At 44.7% G+C, this 14,677-nt stretch overlaps 1 protein-coding gene across 6 annotated transcripts in view; it reads left to right on the top strand.

Annotated features, from left to right (window-relative positions):
* Positions 1-14,677, top strand: part of SDK1 (sidekick cell adhesion molecule 1) — a 385,608-nt gene that overhangs the window by 332,254 nt on the left and 38,677 nt on the right. For 5 of the 6 annotated variants that reach the window (XM_039732208.1, XM_039732207.1, XM_039732206.1 and 2 more), the window contains 3 exons: positions 922-1,057; positions 2,928-2,987; positions 4,995-5,096. In XM_039732208.1, the coding sequence (XP_039588142.1) occupies positions 922-1,057; positions 2,928-2,987; positions 4,995-5,096 (298 nt within the window). The remainder of the gene's footprint in view (positions 1-921; positions 1,058-2,927; positions 2,988-4,994; positions 5,097-14,677) is intronic. The other variant, XM_039732210.1, reaches the window with a different exon arrangement.

Raw genomic sequence — 14,677 nt, 5'->3', positions numbered from 1 at the left:
TAGAAAATAAATGGCTTGAGGCATCTCTTCTCTGCAGTTCTTATCCTGCATTAGACTCAGAAAAGTAATTTTTTTTCCAAAACATGAGGAATCCATTTGCTTGTCTCTACCTAAACAAGACACCAGATACAAATCTCCATTTCAGTGTTCCAGCTGTGTATCTGTAGCTGAAGGAGGGTGTGAGGGGCTGCTGGAGAAGTCTTGCTGAGATGTTTTGTCTTTGAGCATCTCCCAACATGATGCTGAAAGAAAAAACTCATATTTGAGCCATCCCATGGCTGTATGTGCCAAACTGCTCTGAGCTGTTATGGAGGAGCCCTTGGTTTTCCTCTGTGCCCACACCAGAGCCCATCACACTGTAACTTCTCTCTAAATGCCTCTATGAGTTTGTTATTAGACCTAGTTTTGTCTTCCTAATCAAAGCCAGAACAATTTTTATTATTCCTTTTTATTTTCCTTTTTATTTGATCATCAGTCTTTCAGTAAAATAATGCCAAATGAAGACTGCCTTGTGATCAGTCCCCAAGGAAAAGGAAGAAATTCTGTCTGTGACAAAATAATTTATTTCCTTTTGGAAGCAGTGAAACACTGTTTGGCTTTTCCACGGTGGATGGAAGGCAACTTGCATTTCCAGGGAGTGCTTATTTATACTTTTCATCCCACCCAGGTTTCTGTGCACCAAGAAGGAAAGCAGCTTGGTTCACTGTGTAGATTTTTCAGTCAAGAGCCTTTTGCAATGGCCACAGCTGAGCAAAATCCTCAAAGCTGCCTTTAATTGTGCTTTTGAAACCACACCACCTCCAACCTGTGTTGTGTTATTAATGTCTGTTTTCAGCAGAGCCCAGGGCCACTGCCCTGGTGCTGGATCTCTGTTGCCATGCCCATCCTAACCAGCCTGTTCTTCACGTGGGTGTTTTTCAGCCCCCCAAGGTGGAGAGTGTGAACGGGCTCCTGCTGGGATACCGCATCTACTACCGCGAGCTGGACTACGACACCGGGCCTGGGACAGAATCCAAAACCATCCAGAACCCCTCGGCTCTGAGAGCAGAGCTCACACGTAAGCCTGTGCTTTGGGCCTTAAAATATCCCACAATGGTAATCTGTCATTGCACCAGGCACTGCACCCCCCTCTTGCCCCATGGAAATAAGATGTAAGTCTAAGAGAGCTGGGAATAATTCAGGTTTTACACAGTCAGCCTGAAGATGCTGAAAAATGCAAGTGACTGGAGTGTGATCAGCATTGTAATGGTCTGTGCTGATCTCTGCCAGCGTGCTGGAATTGATGGTCTGTCCCCCACATACCCTCTGATTTCCTGCATCCCCCTACCTCCACTTCATAATTACCCTGGTACACTTTGTTCTGCCTTCAAACGAGAGACACTTCATTTTCCTCAGCTGGCAACTTTTGCCTTTCTTGCTGTTTTTTTCAATAGTTTTTATAATTGACGTTTTGTTTTTCTTTTTACAGTATGAGGAAAACAGCTGAGGAGAATTTTAAAATAGAATTTTTATAATTTCAAAGTGCTTGTCCACATTTTAGAAGAAAATAGCAAAGATGAGCAAGAATTTTTAGGTGCCTGCTTTCCATTTTAGCCACTGGGATTTATGGCTCACATGGAAAGAAGGTGGAAAGGGAGAGGAATAATAGAAAAAATGAAAAGGCTTTTTAGATAAAGGCTAGAAAAGAAATCAGAGGGAAGAATAGGCAGAATAAGATGATGTGAGGCAGACATGTGAACACTCAGTAGCTTGAGAAATAATGTCCAGCAATGAGATGTGCTCATGTAGGGACCAGCTTTTGTCCTCTTCGATGTCACTGGAATATTCAGAATAAGATAATACTCCAAGAGCAGCAGAATAGGGTTCAGTGAGACTATTTTAATATCTTATATCATCTGCCATGCTTTCCTGAACCCGTAGAAATGATTTCTACAAAAGCAAGAGTGAATTTTAATGTGGGTGTGGATAAGTGGGTGCTTTAAATATAAAGTAAGCCCCTAACTCTGACCTCACTTATGTGGTCAGAGCTAATGAGACTTCTCAGGCTGAGCAGCTTGAACCAGGACAGAGATGTAAAGCTCTCGTAGGTGTAGGAATGCAGAAGGGTTTTTCTCAGACAGAAACTGAATGACTGGCAGTGTACATTATGAAATCATGAATTTGGATGCTCTCACAAGACAGGGAGCCTATGGAACCAGCCAGTTTTGTCTTTTCCCTCTTTTTGTCTGGCCCTGCAGCTATGTTCCTAATTACTGTAGAGGAGAAAAAACAAGCTGTACCTCTCCAGGGAGTCAAGAGACAGAGAGAGCAAGGGGTGGAGACAAATGTATTTTAAGATGAATTTCCCTCTTTCTCCTCATAATTCTCACCTTAGAACATCTCTGTTCCTCACTGACCCACAGTTTTGCACAGCTTAGCATATTATTACAATTCACTCACAGCAGGAATCTTGAATTCTTTCAGTGAGACTGTGGGAAATCAAATTCACGCTTAAAGAAACAGGTCCTGCCCTGATGTAAGCGTTCACTTTGTGGTCCACGTGCCAGCTCAGTACTCTGCAGCTCTTCAGGTTCTGAATTTTGCATCTCGAGAAATCAGGATGTAATGCACCACTGAGAGCTTTCGCCCCTAGAAATCATTTCATTTTTACTCATTTGTTCTATTTAATCTAAAAGCCAGAACATCTTTGTGTTGTGTATTTGTGAGCTCTCTGTTTGAGGAGGAAATGAAACAGCCCCATGTGGGCGAGATGCTCTCGATGTGTTACGAGAGAGTGATGTGATTTTATTGCCCTTCAAGGTATATTCCTAAAGCTTAAACTGTGTATGGGTGTGCTGCCTCATTTGCCTCTGTCTCTGCTGTACATCATTTGCAATAACTATTTCCTTGCACTGTAACAAGCTTTCTGCTTTGCTTACCCTGAATAGCCCAAAGCAGCTTCAAGACAGTGAACAGCAGCTCTGCATTAACGACGTATGAATTAACACGTAAGTGCACATTGCCTTCAGTTGAGACTCTTTGTAATGGCTCAAAATATACCACGGGCAAACTCCTGTGGCTCTCCTCCGTGGATCCAGCAGAAATCAACACAGATTAATGACTCTGGCTTTCTCCAGTTTCTTTTTCTTTAAGCCTTTTCTTCCCCTACACCCAGAGACATCGATGATGCAAATAGGTAGCTGTTGTAAAAATGTGGCTGCTGGGAAGGTAAAACATTAGTGACTGTAACAACCCAGTATTGCTGATGCTAAATGAATTTTGATTCACTTGCTACATATTCTGCAGTCCATCTGAGTTTAGCTGTATCACATCATTAGTCCTATGATTCAAACATTGCGATGCTCGGGCATTCCATGGAGTACAAGGCCAATTTAGAAAGGGCCCAATGAATTTATGTGCATCTCCAGAGGTGTTTTCAATTGGAAATGAATAAAATAACATTCGACAGAGTTAAAAGGCAAGTTGCTTTGTGGTGCTGATGGTTCACTAGATAGGTTTTGCCCAAGGCTTTTGAGTCACAGATTGTGATGGACTAAAAAAAAAGAAAAAATGAAGCCTGATCCCCACTGAAAGTTGCATGCATGAACTCTCGTGTTCCATTTTCTTCCACATCCAGTTAACACTAAAATCTCCCTTGTGACTTCTCGTGGCAGAAAAAACAGTTTCCCTGTGCAAGCTGCCCAGTACTATACGTGTGTATCTTACTATTGTTTGTTTATGAACTCAGCACTGAGTTTATTTCTGATTTGCTTGCTCCATCTTTTGCAGTCCATCCAAATGTAGTGATATGACACTTAAAAAATGGGGATGTATTAGGTATAATTTACAGTATCCCACACACTGGGGAATGATGCTGAAGTCAGTGTCAGATATTGGAGCACAACACACATCAACAGTTCTGTGACACTGAAATTAGACAAACTTGCCTAATTAGACTTTTTGAACCATACCAAACCAATGGCATGCTGTCAGCCCCCGTGTTAAGAGGACTCTGATTCATAGATAGCAGGGAAAATTATTGGCAAAGGGAGAAATTTGGACCTCTGGCCATGCGTGTCTTAATTCAATGCTCATTTAAATAGGGCAATTTATATTATTGATTGCTCTCTTACTCTAATTTCCCTGTTAAGTATTGTAGATGATAAATATATCTGTTAGGATTGATTCTTTCATCCTGAAAATGCAAAATCTGAAACTGCTCAGGCACTGCCTCCATTAATGACGTTGATGTGATTCTGCTCCACCCTCGTTGCATCTGTTAATTACCCACAAACAATTGGGGTTTTCAGATTTTTTCACGCTTCTCTCACTCACCTGCCTCATCTGTCAGAGTAGTTTCTCTGTGTCAGCAAAGAAATTTGTTGCCTGGTGGCCAAATGGAGTCCAGCCTTCAAACTCTCCTTTCTGATTGTGATTGATGGCCGGGCTGTGGTCACGTTGGAGGGGAAGATCCCTGTGGAGGACCTGGAATGGGACTCCAGATTCCCCACTGCAGCTTTCCCTCTGCACCTGCTTCAGCTGTTGTAGAACAGTGCAGTTGCCAAATGCCACCCCTAAATGAGCATTCCAGGGATTAGGCAATGTTTAGGCTCTTCCCTACCAGTGCAGATCAAAATGAGACTTTATGGTGACATCCAAAGCCAAATCCTGCCATTTTCTGTACTTAAGAATGACCTAGAGATGCTCCTCTGGCTAGTTATCCATAAGAAATAGAGATAAATCATTATTCCTTTTACTGGAGTGACACTGTGAGGAAACTCTGGAAAATCCAGCTATTTCATCACAAATATCTTTCAAAAAGATGCAAATACTGTTGTGATGTGTGAATTCAGGAAGGCTTGAAGTAGACATTGCACTATTGTACTGTTCTATTGCCCCTGTTCTATTCTGAGAGACGAGTCTGGAGATAGAGAGGTGCTGGAGTCTAAAAGACAGCTGTAATACAGTATAGATCATAATATATAATATTAATATGTAATATTTTACTTTTTCAGAATTGAAGAAATACAAGAGATATGAAGTATTAATGACAGCATATAATGTCATTGGTGAGAGCCCTACCAGCACACCAGTGGAAGTGTTTGTGGGTGAAGCAGGTAGGTGAAAAGAAAATAAGTTGATTTCCTTTTTTTTTTTTTTTTTTTTTTTTTTTTTGCAATATCAGCAAGTTGTAGTATTCTCCAGATAATGATCAATAATTGTCCAGGAAAGGGATTATTTGGAAAGTTCCCCAGTCATTATTGCTGACAGTTTTTTGTTGCCCACTCACCTGGAATAAGCACTGGCAGTTCCTTGCCGTTGGAAAACCAGTTGGTCTGCAGGAAGGAGGGAAGAAAGGACATTTGAAAGAAAGAAGAGAAAATATTTTTGGAGTTGCAGGAGGATGACTGTTCATACCAAATTAGCTTGAGGGAAAAATTGACTCGAGTTAAAGAAGTGAAAAGTGGAGCACAGGAAAGCCACAAGGGAAAAGAAACAAAACTACAAAACAAGGGAGACTCAGAAAGCTGATCCTTTTATTTTATAACTCTCTGTGTAGAGACATTGCCTGGCACCACAGCTGGCTGTGTTTTTGCACTCTTGAAGCGAGGAGATGCCGTGTCTGGTTTAGTGCTGGTTTTGGAGGCAGGGGTTGGGTGCTGCCAGGAACCTGCAGACTGTCCCTGCGTCCAGCCCTGGTCAGTGGCACTGTTCAGACCTCTGCTGATCTGGATCTGCTGCCTGAGTCCTCTTTGATCATTTTAAAATCCTCCCACTGGAAGGCTGGAGGTGGAAATCAGGACAGAAGGGTTGAGCAGACGCTTCTGTGAATGCCTTGAGGAACGGGTGGTTTGTGAGAGCCCAGATAACCCCCAGCCACTCTGTCCCCCAGAAACTCCAGCTGGGAAGGGCAGGACTGGAAGAGCTGCTGCCCTCCTGCAGCCCTGCCAGCAGGGCTGTGGTTGTGGTGATCCCAGCTGGAGGGAGGCTGGCTCTGAAATCCTCATTAGTTCTGGTCTCCGTTTCTGCAGCAGCAGCGTTTGAAGCTCAGAACAAGGGGAGGCAGCTCGACCCTCCCGTTGCTTGGCCCAGCAATGGAGCTGATTGCACTTTGTTCTGTGTCTCGGGGCTGTGGGATGGAGGAGCTATCAAAGCCAGCACTAATTCATTTCATTATTACTCATTAAACATTCTATTGCTCAAAACTAAGCAAAGCACATTTTTTTTAAGAACTCTACTGTGCATTTTTTTAAACTCTGCTTAACCTTTTAATTTCAAATATAGTGCAACATTCACCATCTTTCTTTGAAAACATCATAAATTAATCAGAGCAGTGTTGTCCTGGAGAGACAGCTGGCAATATTTACATTTTTTTTCTAGTTTGCTTCTGCTCCAACTTACTTCTGCAACTGAAGCAAAGAAAGTCCCAGGTGGAGCTAACTGTATCTGGCTTCAAAATACATTTTTGTTTCAGAGCTAAGTATCTCCCTGCTGCAAATGGAGCCAGCTCATGCACTTATACACATGTACACAGCATGGGAAGTCAGCTGGGGAAAACAAGGAAATGCTGTTATATTGTGTATTTTAATCCCACAGTCCAGATCTTCCTATCATAACTCAGGGAACAAGGCAATGGAAGGAGACAGACTTGAGAGGACACTGAGATAATTACAGGACCCCCGAGTGTCTGAAGGAAGGGGGTCTGGGATTAGATGAGCTTTCAGATCTCTTCCAACTCAAACCATTCCTTGATTCTGTGCTGTCCAGGAGGCCTCCTTTCCCAGGCAGGACTGGTGTGTCTGAAGCTGTAGTGTGTGACTTGGCTGTTGTGTTAGAGTTCCTGGATTTACCTCTGGAAAGGAACCATCCAGGTTCACACAGCAGAGATGATGAATGTAGGATCTTCCTGCCGATTTTCACTCTTGTTGTGTGAAGTTATTACACTTTGTTATATAACTGCCTCTTCCACCTCCAGAACTGGCTGTGATTTATACTGTGAGTAAAGTGATTGGAGATGGTATTGCAATTTAAGTTTTAAATTGATTTGTGACACCTTTGAGTTAAAGTGTGCTGTGGAAATACAAGGTTTTTGCTGTTATTGTTTGCTCAATGTTCTTACCTACGGTTAAGGCAGTTAAGCAGCAAGCTGGAAAAAAATGAGTCTGCTCAGCTCCAGCAATGGGGCATCCAGGTTAAAAACAGAGAAAAGCTTCCCAATAAACAAGTGCTGACACAGGCACAGCACTAGGCACAAAGTGAGTGAAGGTGGCCAGTCCCTGGGCTGAAGCTCTCAGGTAGCTCTTGTCTCAGTGCTGTTAAATGGGGCCTCGTTCTGCCCTAAGCATTGCAGTAATTCTGGGAGAGGGGAGAACATTCCTCTCTGGCTCCTAAAAAGGGATGAACAGCCTTTATGCCTTTGGGAAAATGTGCTGGGCTTAGGCCAGCTTGGTCAAAACACCCATTTCTGTTGGGTGTTCTTGTTGCTGTTGGTTGTGCTGTTCAGCTTCAGTGATGCAGAAGGAGGAGTATCTGTGATTCCTTCTATCCCTTTTGTGCTCTCCCTTGTTAGATTTGAGAATTTCCTTGTGATCAGACCTGGATTTTTACAGTAGAACCACCTGAAAAGCTTGGGGGGCCTCTGTAGCCCAGCTTGCATGGTGAACAGGAAAGCTGGATGCCAGTGGTTTGGATCTTCTGGGTTTTCTTGGTGGTGTTTTTTTCTTATTTTATTATACAGGTGGAGGAAATGCTTTCCCTTTTTCGGGTAGCCCACAAGATCAAAGGCTTCCTTTTGAGTTATGCATGGATATTGGCAAAACTCACTGGTGTGGAGAGCAGTTCTTCCCCAAGATGGGAGGGTGGGCTGGGAGTCCTTGAGCTCAGCACAGCTGGGAAGGATGTGCTGCCTGTTCAGCCTGAGCAGAGCCCGTGTCCTTCCCCCACCTGCCTCAAGCATCTGCATCCCTCTCCTCCAAGGCCCAGAAGATCCTCTACACTGCCTTTTTAGTGCTGGCTGCAGCTCTGCCCTGCTCATTAGAGAACCATGTGCATCTCCTGACAAATGACAGAAAAATTGAAAGCCACCACTTGCAGAAATTAGGAAGGGAGTCGCAGCCCCGCTGGCAAGCCCCCTTTTCGCCTTGTTAATTCATTTAACAGTTCAGCTGTCAGGGATGCTGGCTCTGATTGGGGAGGCAGTGAGTGTTCAGCGAGAGGCTGGGCACTGATATTCATCCCAGCCCGAAACGCAGCTGCTACCAGAGGTGCTGTTCTGCTCCACTGAAATTAAGACTCTGTTAGAGCAGCCACTATATCAAGAGCATTATTCTACCAGGTTGCTGTCACCACCTGATTGTGTGGGGGGCTCTGGAGTTCAGGAGACTCCACTACCTGCATTTTAATTAAACAGAAATCACAGGTTTGGGCCAGACGTGCTTCACCTAATTTGGGAAGGTGAATAAAGTAAAATGTGGCAATACAAATCCTTTGCTAACGAGCCTGCAGCCTTCAGTGCTTCTCCCATATACTGCAAAGCTGTTTTGGATGAAAAGTAATGAAATTCATCATTTCTTCCAGCAGCTGTTGCTGGAGTAGAGTGAGTGTGTGCAGAGAAGGGGTGGCAGAAGGGGTGAAGTGCTTGGAGAGACATCAGCCTTTAAACAGGCTGTAAATCCATTTGTGTGAAGAGGGGAGTGATGTGTGTCATTATAACTGATGGTGACATTGGTGACCTTCAGAATTCACAAGAACTGATGAGGCCGGGTTGTTGTTGTTGTTCTTTTTAATGATGATCTCTGAGAGCTGGTTCTGTAATGGGAAAGGCAAGGAGTAAAAAGAGCTGGGAGACAAATCCCTTTGTTTAGTAGTCTCCATTGAAATGCCACTTTAGTTGTACCATCGTCTTTCAGAGAACATTACCTGGCTCTCTCATTTTTTTCCAAGTGGAACTGTAGCTTGGAAAAGAACAGGAATGGAACAGAATGATGTCTGCTTCTTAACTCTGTCTTCAAAAGCTGAATCCACCTCTTAGTGCAAAGCTAGCAGACACCAAACTGAATTTCTTCCTGTTATGTGCAATTATTTTCATCTGCCCTCCTGCCTGCTGCTCCACAGGTGTTCCTGGACTTCACAAATTTTACTTTATTCACCCGTAGATAACATAGGAAGATCTGCTCTGCCAGTAATGTCAGGGGAAGCACTTGGAGCTGCCTGGCCATCTCCAGCATTTTACAAGCCAGAAACAGAAAACACCTGGAAAGACTAAAAATAGTGAAATAGGTTTGGGACAGAAAAGGCTACACTAAGAGAGCGAGCCATGATAAGGACAAAGGAGCCATGTCAGGAAGCAAAGAATTGACTCCAAGTACTTGGTTCCCCTTTAGAAACTGCTTCCAGCACAGAGCTCTTGTCCCTTCTTACCTGGTTATCTGTGCTGGGGCAACATCCCTTTGAGCTGAAGGCACGGAAGGTTGGCAGGACAAGGCTCCTTTGCCCTTGGGTGCTTTAATCTCTTCCTCCAGGCCTCACCCTTTTATGTGGTGCTCCAGATTTCCCCGGTGGTGCCACCTCAGTCCCTTCCTGGAGAAGGGGGTCCCTCAGCACTGCCTGGACCCCCCTTTCTCTTGCAGCACAGCAGCTTTATCTCCTCCCCTGCCCCAAACAGCAGAGGAGATGCTGTGTGGAGTCCCCTGTGCCTCCTTGGTGTCAGGCTTGGAAAGGAATGACAAGATTCCAGCGCATCCGAGCTGGCAGCCCGCGCCTTGCCGTGGCCCGTGGCTGTTCTCTCCTATCTCGGTGGGACACGTGGGCTGGCTGTGCCTGTGCAGATAGCAGCACGTTGCTGCTGGCACAGCTGCAAGAGCTGGGTGGGCAGTGCCATCCCAGATGCCACTGGAGAAGGGAAGAGAAGGATTATCATGGCCATTTCACATTGCAGCAGTCTAAAACCTGTCAGCCTAGGGGACAGTATCTTCCCTCAATAAACAAAAGGGGATGGAGGGAAGCTGTTGGGGAATAGAATGGTAAATGAATTATTGGTTTCATGTGCTCAAACTTTAAACAAAGGACAACTTTGGCACTCTAAAAGCACCAAGCCTTTTAAATAAAAGGGTGTTTGCCTTTTAATTGCTGACACCTCTGCACATAAGCAAGAGGCTGCTTTTGGGGGATGGCAGGGTGTTTGAAACTTGTTGTCCTTTTCCCCTCCCCTTTGAATTTAAAGAACCTGCAGAGATGTTCCAATGTGATGCTCAGTTCTGGGTGAGTTTTACCCTGTCATTCTGGAAATGCCTTGCTCCAGGAGTGACACTGGGTTGCCATCCTGTTCCCAGTGTCTTTCTTTCCAAGGAAGGAGAAGGTCTCCTGTCAGTTTGGAGTTAAAGATGCAAGCCATGTTCTCCAACAACGTGCTAAATGACAGAGGAAAGTCAGAGCACAGTAAGAAAGCAAACTGTAGGAAGATGAAAGGAAAAAAAGAGGTGAGACATTTCCTGGCTGGTCTGGGAAAGTAACCTCTTTCCAGTTTCTCTTGGAATTCAATTCACCTGTATCCCAACAGCATCCCGTTTCTGAGAGCAGGATTGGCCAGTGGGCACATCCCATCAGTGTTTCTTGGTGGATTTTAAACTTCTCCAGGTTCACTCTATGTGCAGGGGCTCAACTAAGGGCTTGTCTACAGCAAGTCCAATTTGGTTTTGTTGTTCCCTCAATGCAGCTCCACTGGAGGCAGCAGGAGTGTTGATAGCATGTGGCTGTGGGATCTAATCCTGCAGGGCTGTGACAGGACAGTAGAAAATAACAAACTAAAGTGTGCCCACATCAGAGCATTAGTCACTGCTACTGGTATTGTTACAATGCTGGGGAGTTATGGCAATGAATATTCTCTGTAAGGTTTGGCTCCCTTTCCTACTCAAACTGACTATTTTTAAGGGTAATTTTATATTCTTAATCTGTTTACAGATGATGTGAAGGTTTTGCTAATTAGACTTCCAGATTTGTAGCTTAGCTCAGTAGCTGCTCTTACAATGGCAAGACAGAGAGTAACCGTGCCAGTGTGAGTCTGTGGAAGAAGTGTCCTTAATGTCAACATGTCAAAAAGACATCCCTGCAGCTCTCTGGAGACTGAAATCTAATGTCAAGGCAGAAGGAAGCAAAGTCTGGGAGTCGTAGTGCTGTCAAAGCAAGTTATTCTACCATATAGGAGAAGGAATTTTAAGCGAATGCACTGGAAAGCAGTGTCCAGATTGAGACATAGATTTGATGGGCTTATTTGACATCTTTAATTCTCCATTGACAGTCCAAAGCTCCCTAAAATGATTTGCAATATTTTCATGCTGCAAGTAAAAGCCGAACGCGCGCCTCATTAACAGCTCATTAAGTTGTTAATATTGGTCATCAGCAGCCTTTGGTACAGCACAATGCTTTATGCAGTGCGGCAGCTCCTGCTTAGCTCGGGTCTAATTGCCTCTTTTTATCACGTCTCAGTGTAGGGAAGATGTTTCTGTCCTAGCAAAAACACCGGCGGTTTGTGATGCGCCGGTCCCGGGCAGCGCTGGGCTGCGCTGGCCGGGCAGCGTTTTGCTCTGATGCTGAGCTCAACCCCAACCATTCGATGATGATTTTTTGGTGCCCACTGTAGGCCGATCGAGCCCAAATTCATCGTGGGGGCTCGTGGCTGTGCGCTGCAGTTGTGGGAGGGAAGGACAAACGAGCTGTTGTGCTGCAGCGCGCTGTGGGCTCTGAGCAGGAGCGGGGACATCCCTGCACAGAGCGGAGGGAGGAGAAGCCTGATCGTGTATGCAGAGCTTTACTGAGCTCACAGCAAAGCCACTCCATTAAAAGCGGAGGAATTAACCTTCCTTTCAAAAAAAAAAAAACATGAGCAATCAGTAGTAAAGTCAAACGAACCAGAAATCGCCCTGGTGAAGAGGTGGGGAAGCCCCTGGCTGATAACTCCTATTCCAGCAGACACAGGCTGGAGTTGGAGTGCTTTTGACTAAAAGGTTATATTTGCAGCCAAATTCCTATTTTGCCTAATTGTGCAGTCCTGCTCTGCTTGTTTGCAGTCATCCTGGGATATGTGAGCAAAATTTGTGCTGTAAGTATTTTCATATGGGTCTCAACTCCCGTGGCTTTGCCTCCTCTGTACAGCTTTGCTGTGAAGCCAGCTGTGGAGAAACACAGTTGGTTTTCCTCTCTGACATCTGTTTGCTGTATCCATCGTCAATCACAGAACTGGAGGCTTTTCAGGTTGCCTGTTGTAGACTAAAAACAAAAATGTTGCAATTTTTTTCTTAAGAAAGTATGAATTAGCAATAGTCTAAAATATCTTGGCCGCAGCAGTCCAGGCACTGAGATGGAATGGGGGTGTGAAACTGCAGCAATGATCTAAGGGATGAAAAATAAAGAAAGAAAACTCTCACTGAGAGTCAAGAAAATTTAAATTTAATCTCTCTCTCCCCAGGAGCATAAGAACACAGTGTTCTGTAGGCTCCCTGGGGTTCCCTGACCATTGCAATCTGTAAATCCTAAATTAATTCCTCGTGGGGGTCAGCTACCCAAACTGGCATTAAAGCCACAGTGAAAGGTTATTCCGGGGGCAGATCTCACCTGTGCCCTTTGACTTTTTTCTGATATAGCTTTTGACATTTGGTAGATGGCAAACCCAGGGGAGATTATTTGATACGCTCTCTTGGCTGCAGTGAAGCAGAAGGATTAGACTTTAGTAGGTGCTGCCATTGCTGTTAGTGGATGTGAAGTGGGTGTTTTTGTCAGCTGCCCTGAACTTGTGGTATTATGATATTCAAATGTGGCATTAACAAATCATAATAAGTGGAACATGACTACAAATAGAGGAGAAGGAGTTTTGGGTCCTGGAGAGTGTGGGGAAATAATCTGAAATTGGTAATTTTGCTTCTCTAATGGGTAGACTTTTAAGAGAGTGGAGGGCAGTGCTTTCCCCTCCTGTACTGCTCCCAGTGCACGCGAGAGAGGATCAGACATGCAGCAGCTCCTCACCATCCCCTGAACAACCTTCAGCCCCTCCTGGGGGTGAATCCTGCACTCATCAGAGCTGGCACTGTTCTCTTTGCACAACTGTTCCTGCTCTTCAATGGAGAAAACCCCCAAGTGCACAGATGTAAGGGAGCCATCCCTGATTTGCATGAATGTAAGAGAGAGGGGGTTTTAGCTTGCAGGTTTGTGTTTACCTAATGCTGTCAGGCTCCTGCTGCTCCTGCTCATGGCCCATCTCTGCTGACTGATGGGCTGCCTGCCTGTGTGTGATCATATCCTTACTGACATGGAAGAAATAGAGGGAAAAGCTTATTTTATTATTCCCCCCACTTCTTGTTTTAACCACCTGAACGCCCTTTCCTGAGGCAGTCTGACAGTTCTGGGCTTTTACTTTTACTTTTGGGCCAGGCTCTCTCGCTTCCTTGATGGATAATCTCAGTATGCAATGTGATAGCCTGTTCTAGGATTGTGTTTGCTGAGTAGAACTGTGGAATTCAGCAAAAGAAAAGTGTGTAGTTTTTGTTTGCAGGCTCTTTCATAGCACTGCCCTGTGGGGTTTGCCATGGTTCTAATCACCCAGATCATGTCTGCCCCATGAAATTCCCAGATTGCACATGGCTCACTCACGTGGGAAATCCAAACCCCCTTAAAAGATTAGGGATCACAGCACCAGTGTTGTCACCACTGCTGGAAGAGTTAGTGAGGAACAGGATGAGAATGCTTCTCAGTTCAAAAAGGGCACTGGCAGGTAAGCCCCTAGATCTGTGTCCGTGGAAAAGAGACTCCACTCCTAGTCCTTGTTTCATTTCAGTTTTCAGGAATTCGGTTTGCAGGGATGTCATCTCTCCCTCCCTCCACCCCCACCTCCCTCTATCTCTGCAGGTGCTGAAGATACCTGTGCCAACATTGGGAAGCTTCCCAGTGCTAAGCATAGAAGCTGGGGATGTTACATTCGGGGATCATTTGCAGCTGCTTTAATTTATGTTTCTTCATTACTTTAATACCCTTAAAAAATTGATGTGGCAAAACACAGCTACTGTACTAAATGTGGTATACAGAGAGCCAAGTGTTTGCCTACCCAGACAAGATGGCACAGAGTAAAACAACTGCAGGTGCTCCAGACTCCCAAAGTTCTCATCCTGGCAGCTGTTCTCTTTCTCCTCTTCACCCTTTCTTCTTCACTAAAATAGGTTTTTCTATTTTTTGTCTTTCTATTCTATAACTATTTTTGCATTTTTGCTCTGTCTTCCTCAGCATTCATGAAGGTGAGAGAGATATTTTTCAAGTTCTTCTTGTGTTCACTTCCACTGGTACATAAGGAGATGTTTCAATTTCTCTTATACGGTTCTCTGCAATTGTGTAAATCAACACATACCTCCAGATCCCTTGGAAAGGAGTATTTCCAATGCAAATCTGGCTTCTACAGCTGTTTTAGCCTCCTGCCCCACCCAGTTGAACATCTCACCAATGGAGAGGCCAGATTGCTCCTTTGCTGAGACTCATTTCATGTCTCGGGGTGTCACAAACCTGGCAGGGCAGCATTGGTGCCAAATTGCTGAGTAAGAGGGCAGGAGCACTCAGACCCAACATAACAGATGAAGTGTGTTGGAAGGGTTATGACCCACATCCCTGGAATGTGGCTCTGCCTCTCTTAGTGCCTCTGAAACACATCTGAGTAACCACA

The sequence above is a fragment of the Passer montanus genome, unplaced genomic scaffold, assembly GCF_014805655.1.
Source record: "Passer montanus isolate IOZ18808 unplaced genomic scaffold, ASM1480565v1 scaffold8, whole genome shotgun sequence".
NCBI lineage: Eukaryota > Metazoa > Chordata > Aves > Passeriformes > Passeridae > Passer > Passer montanus.
This window is presented reverse-complemented; position numbering and strand designations above follow the sequence as displayed.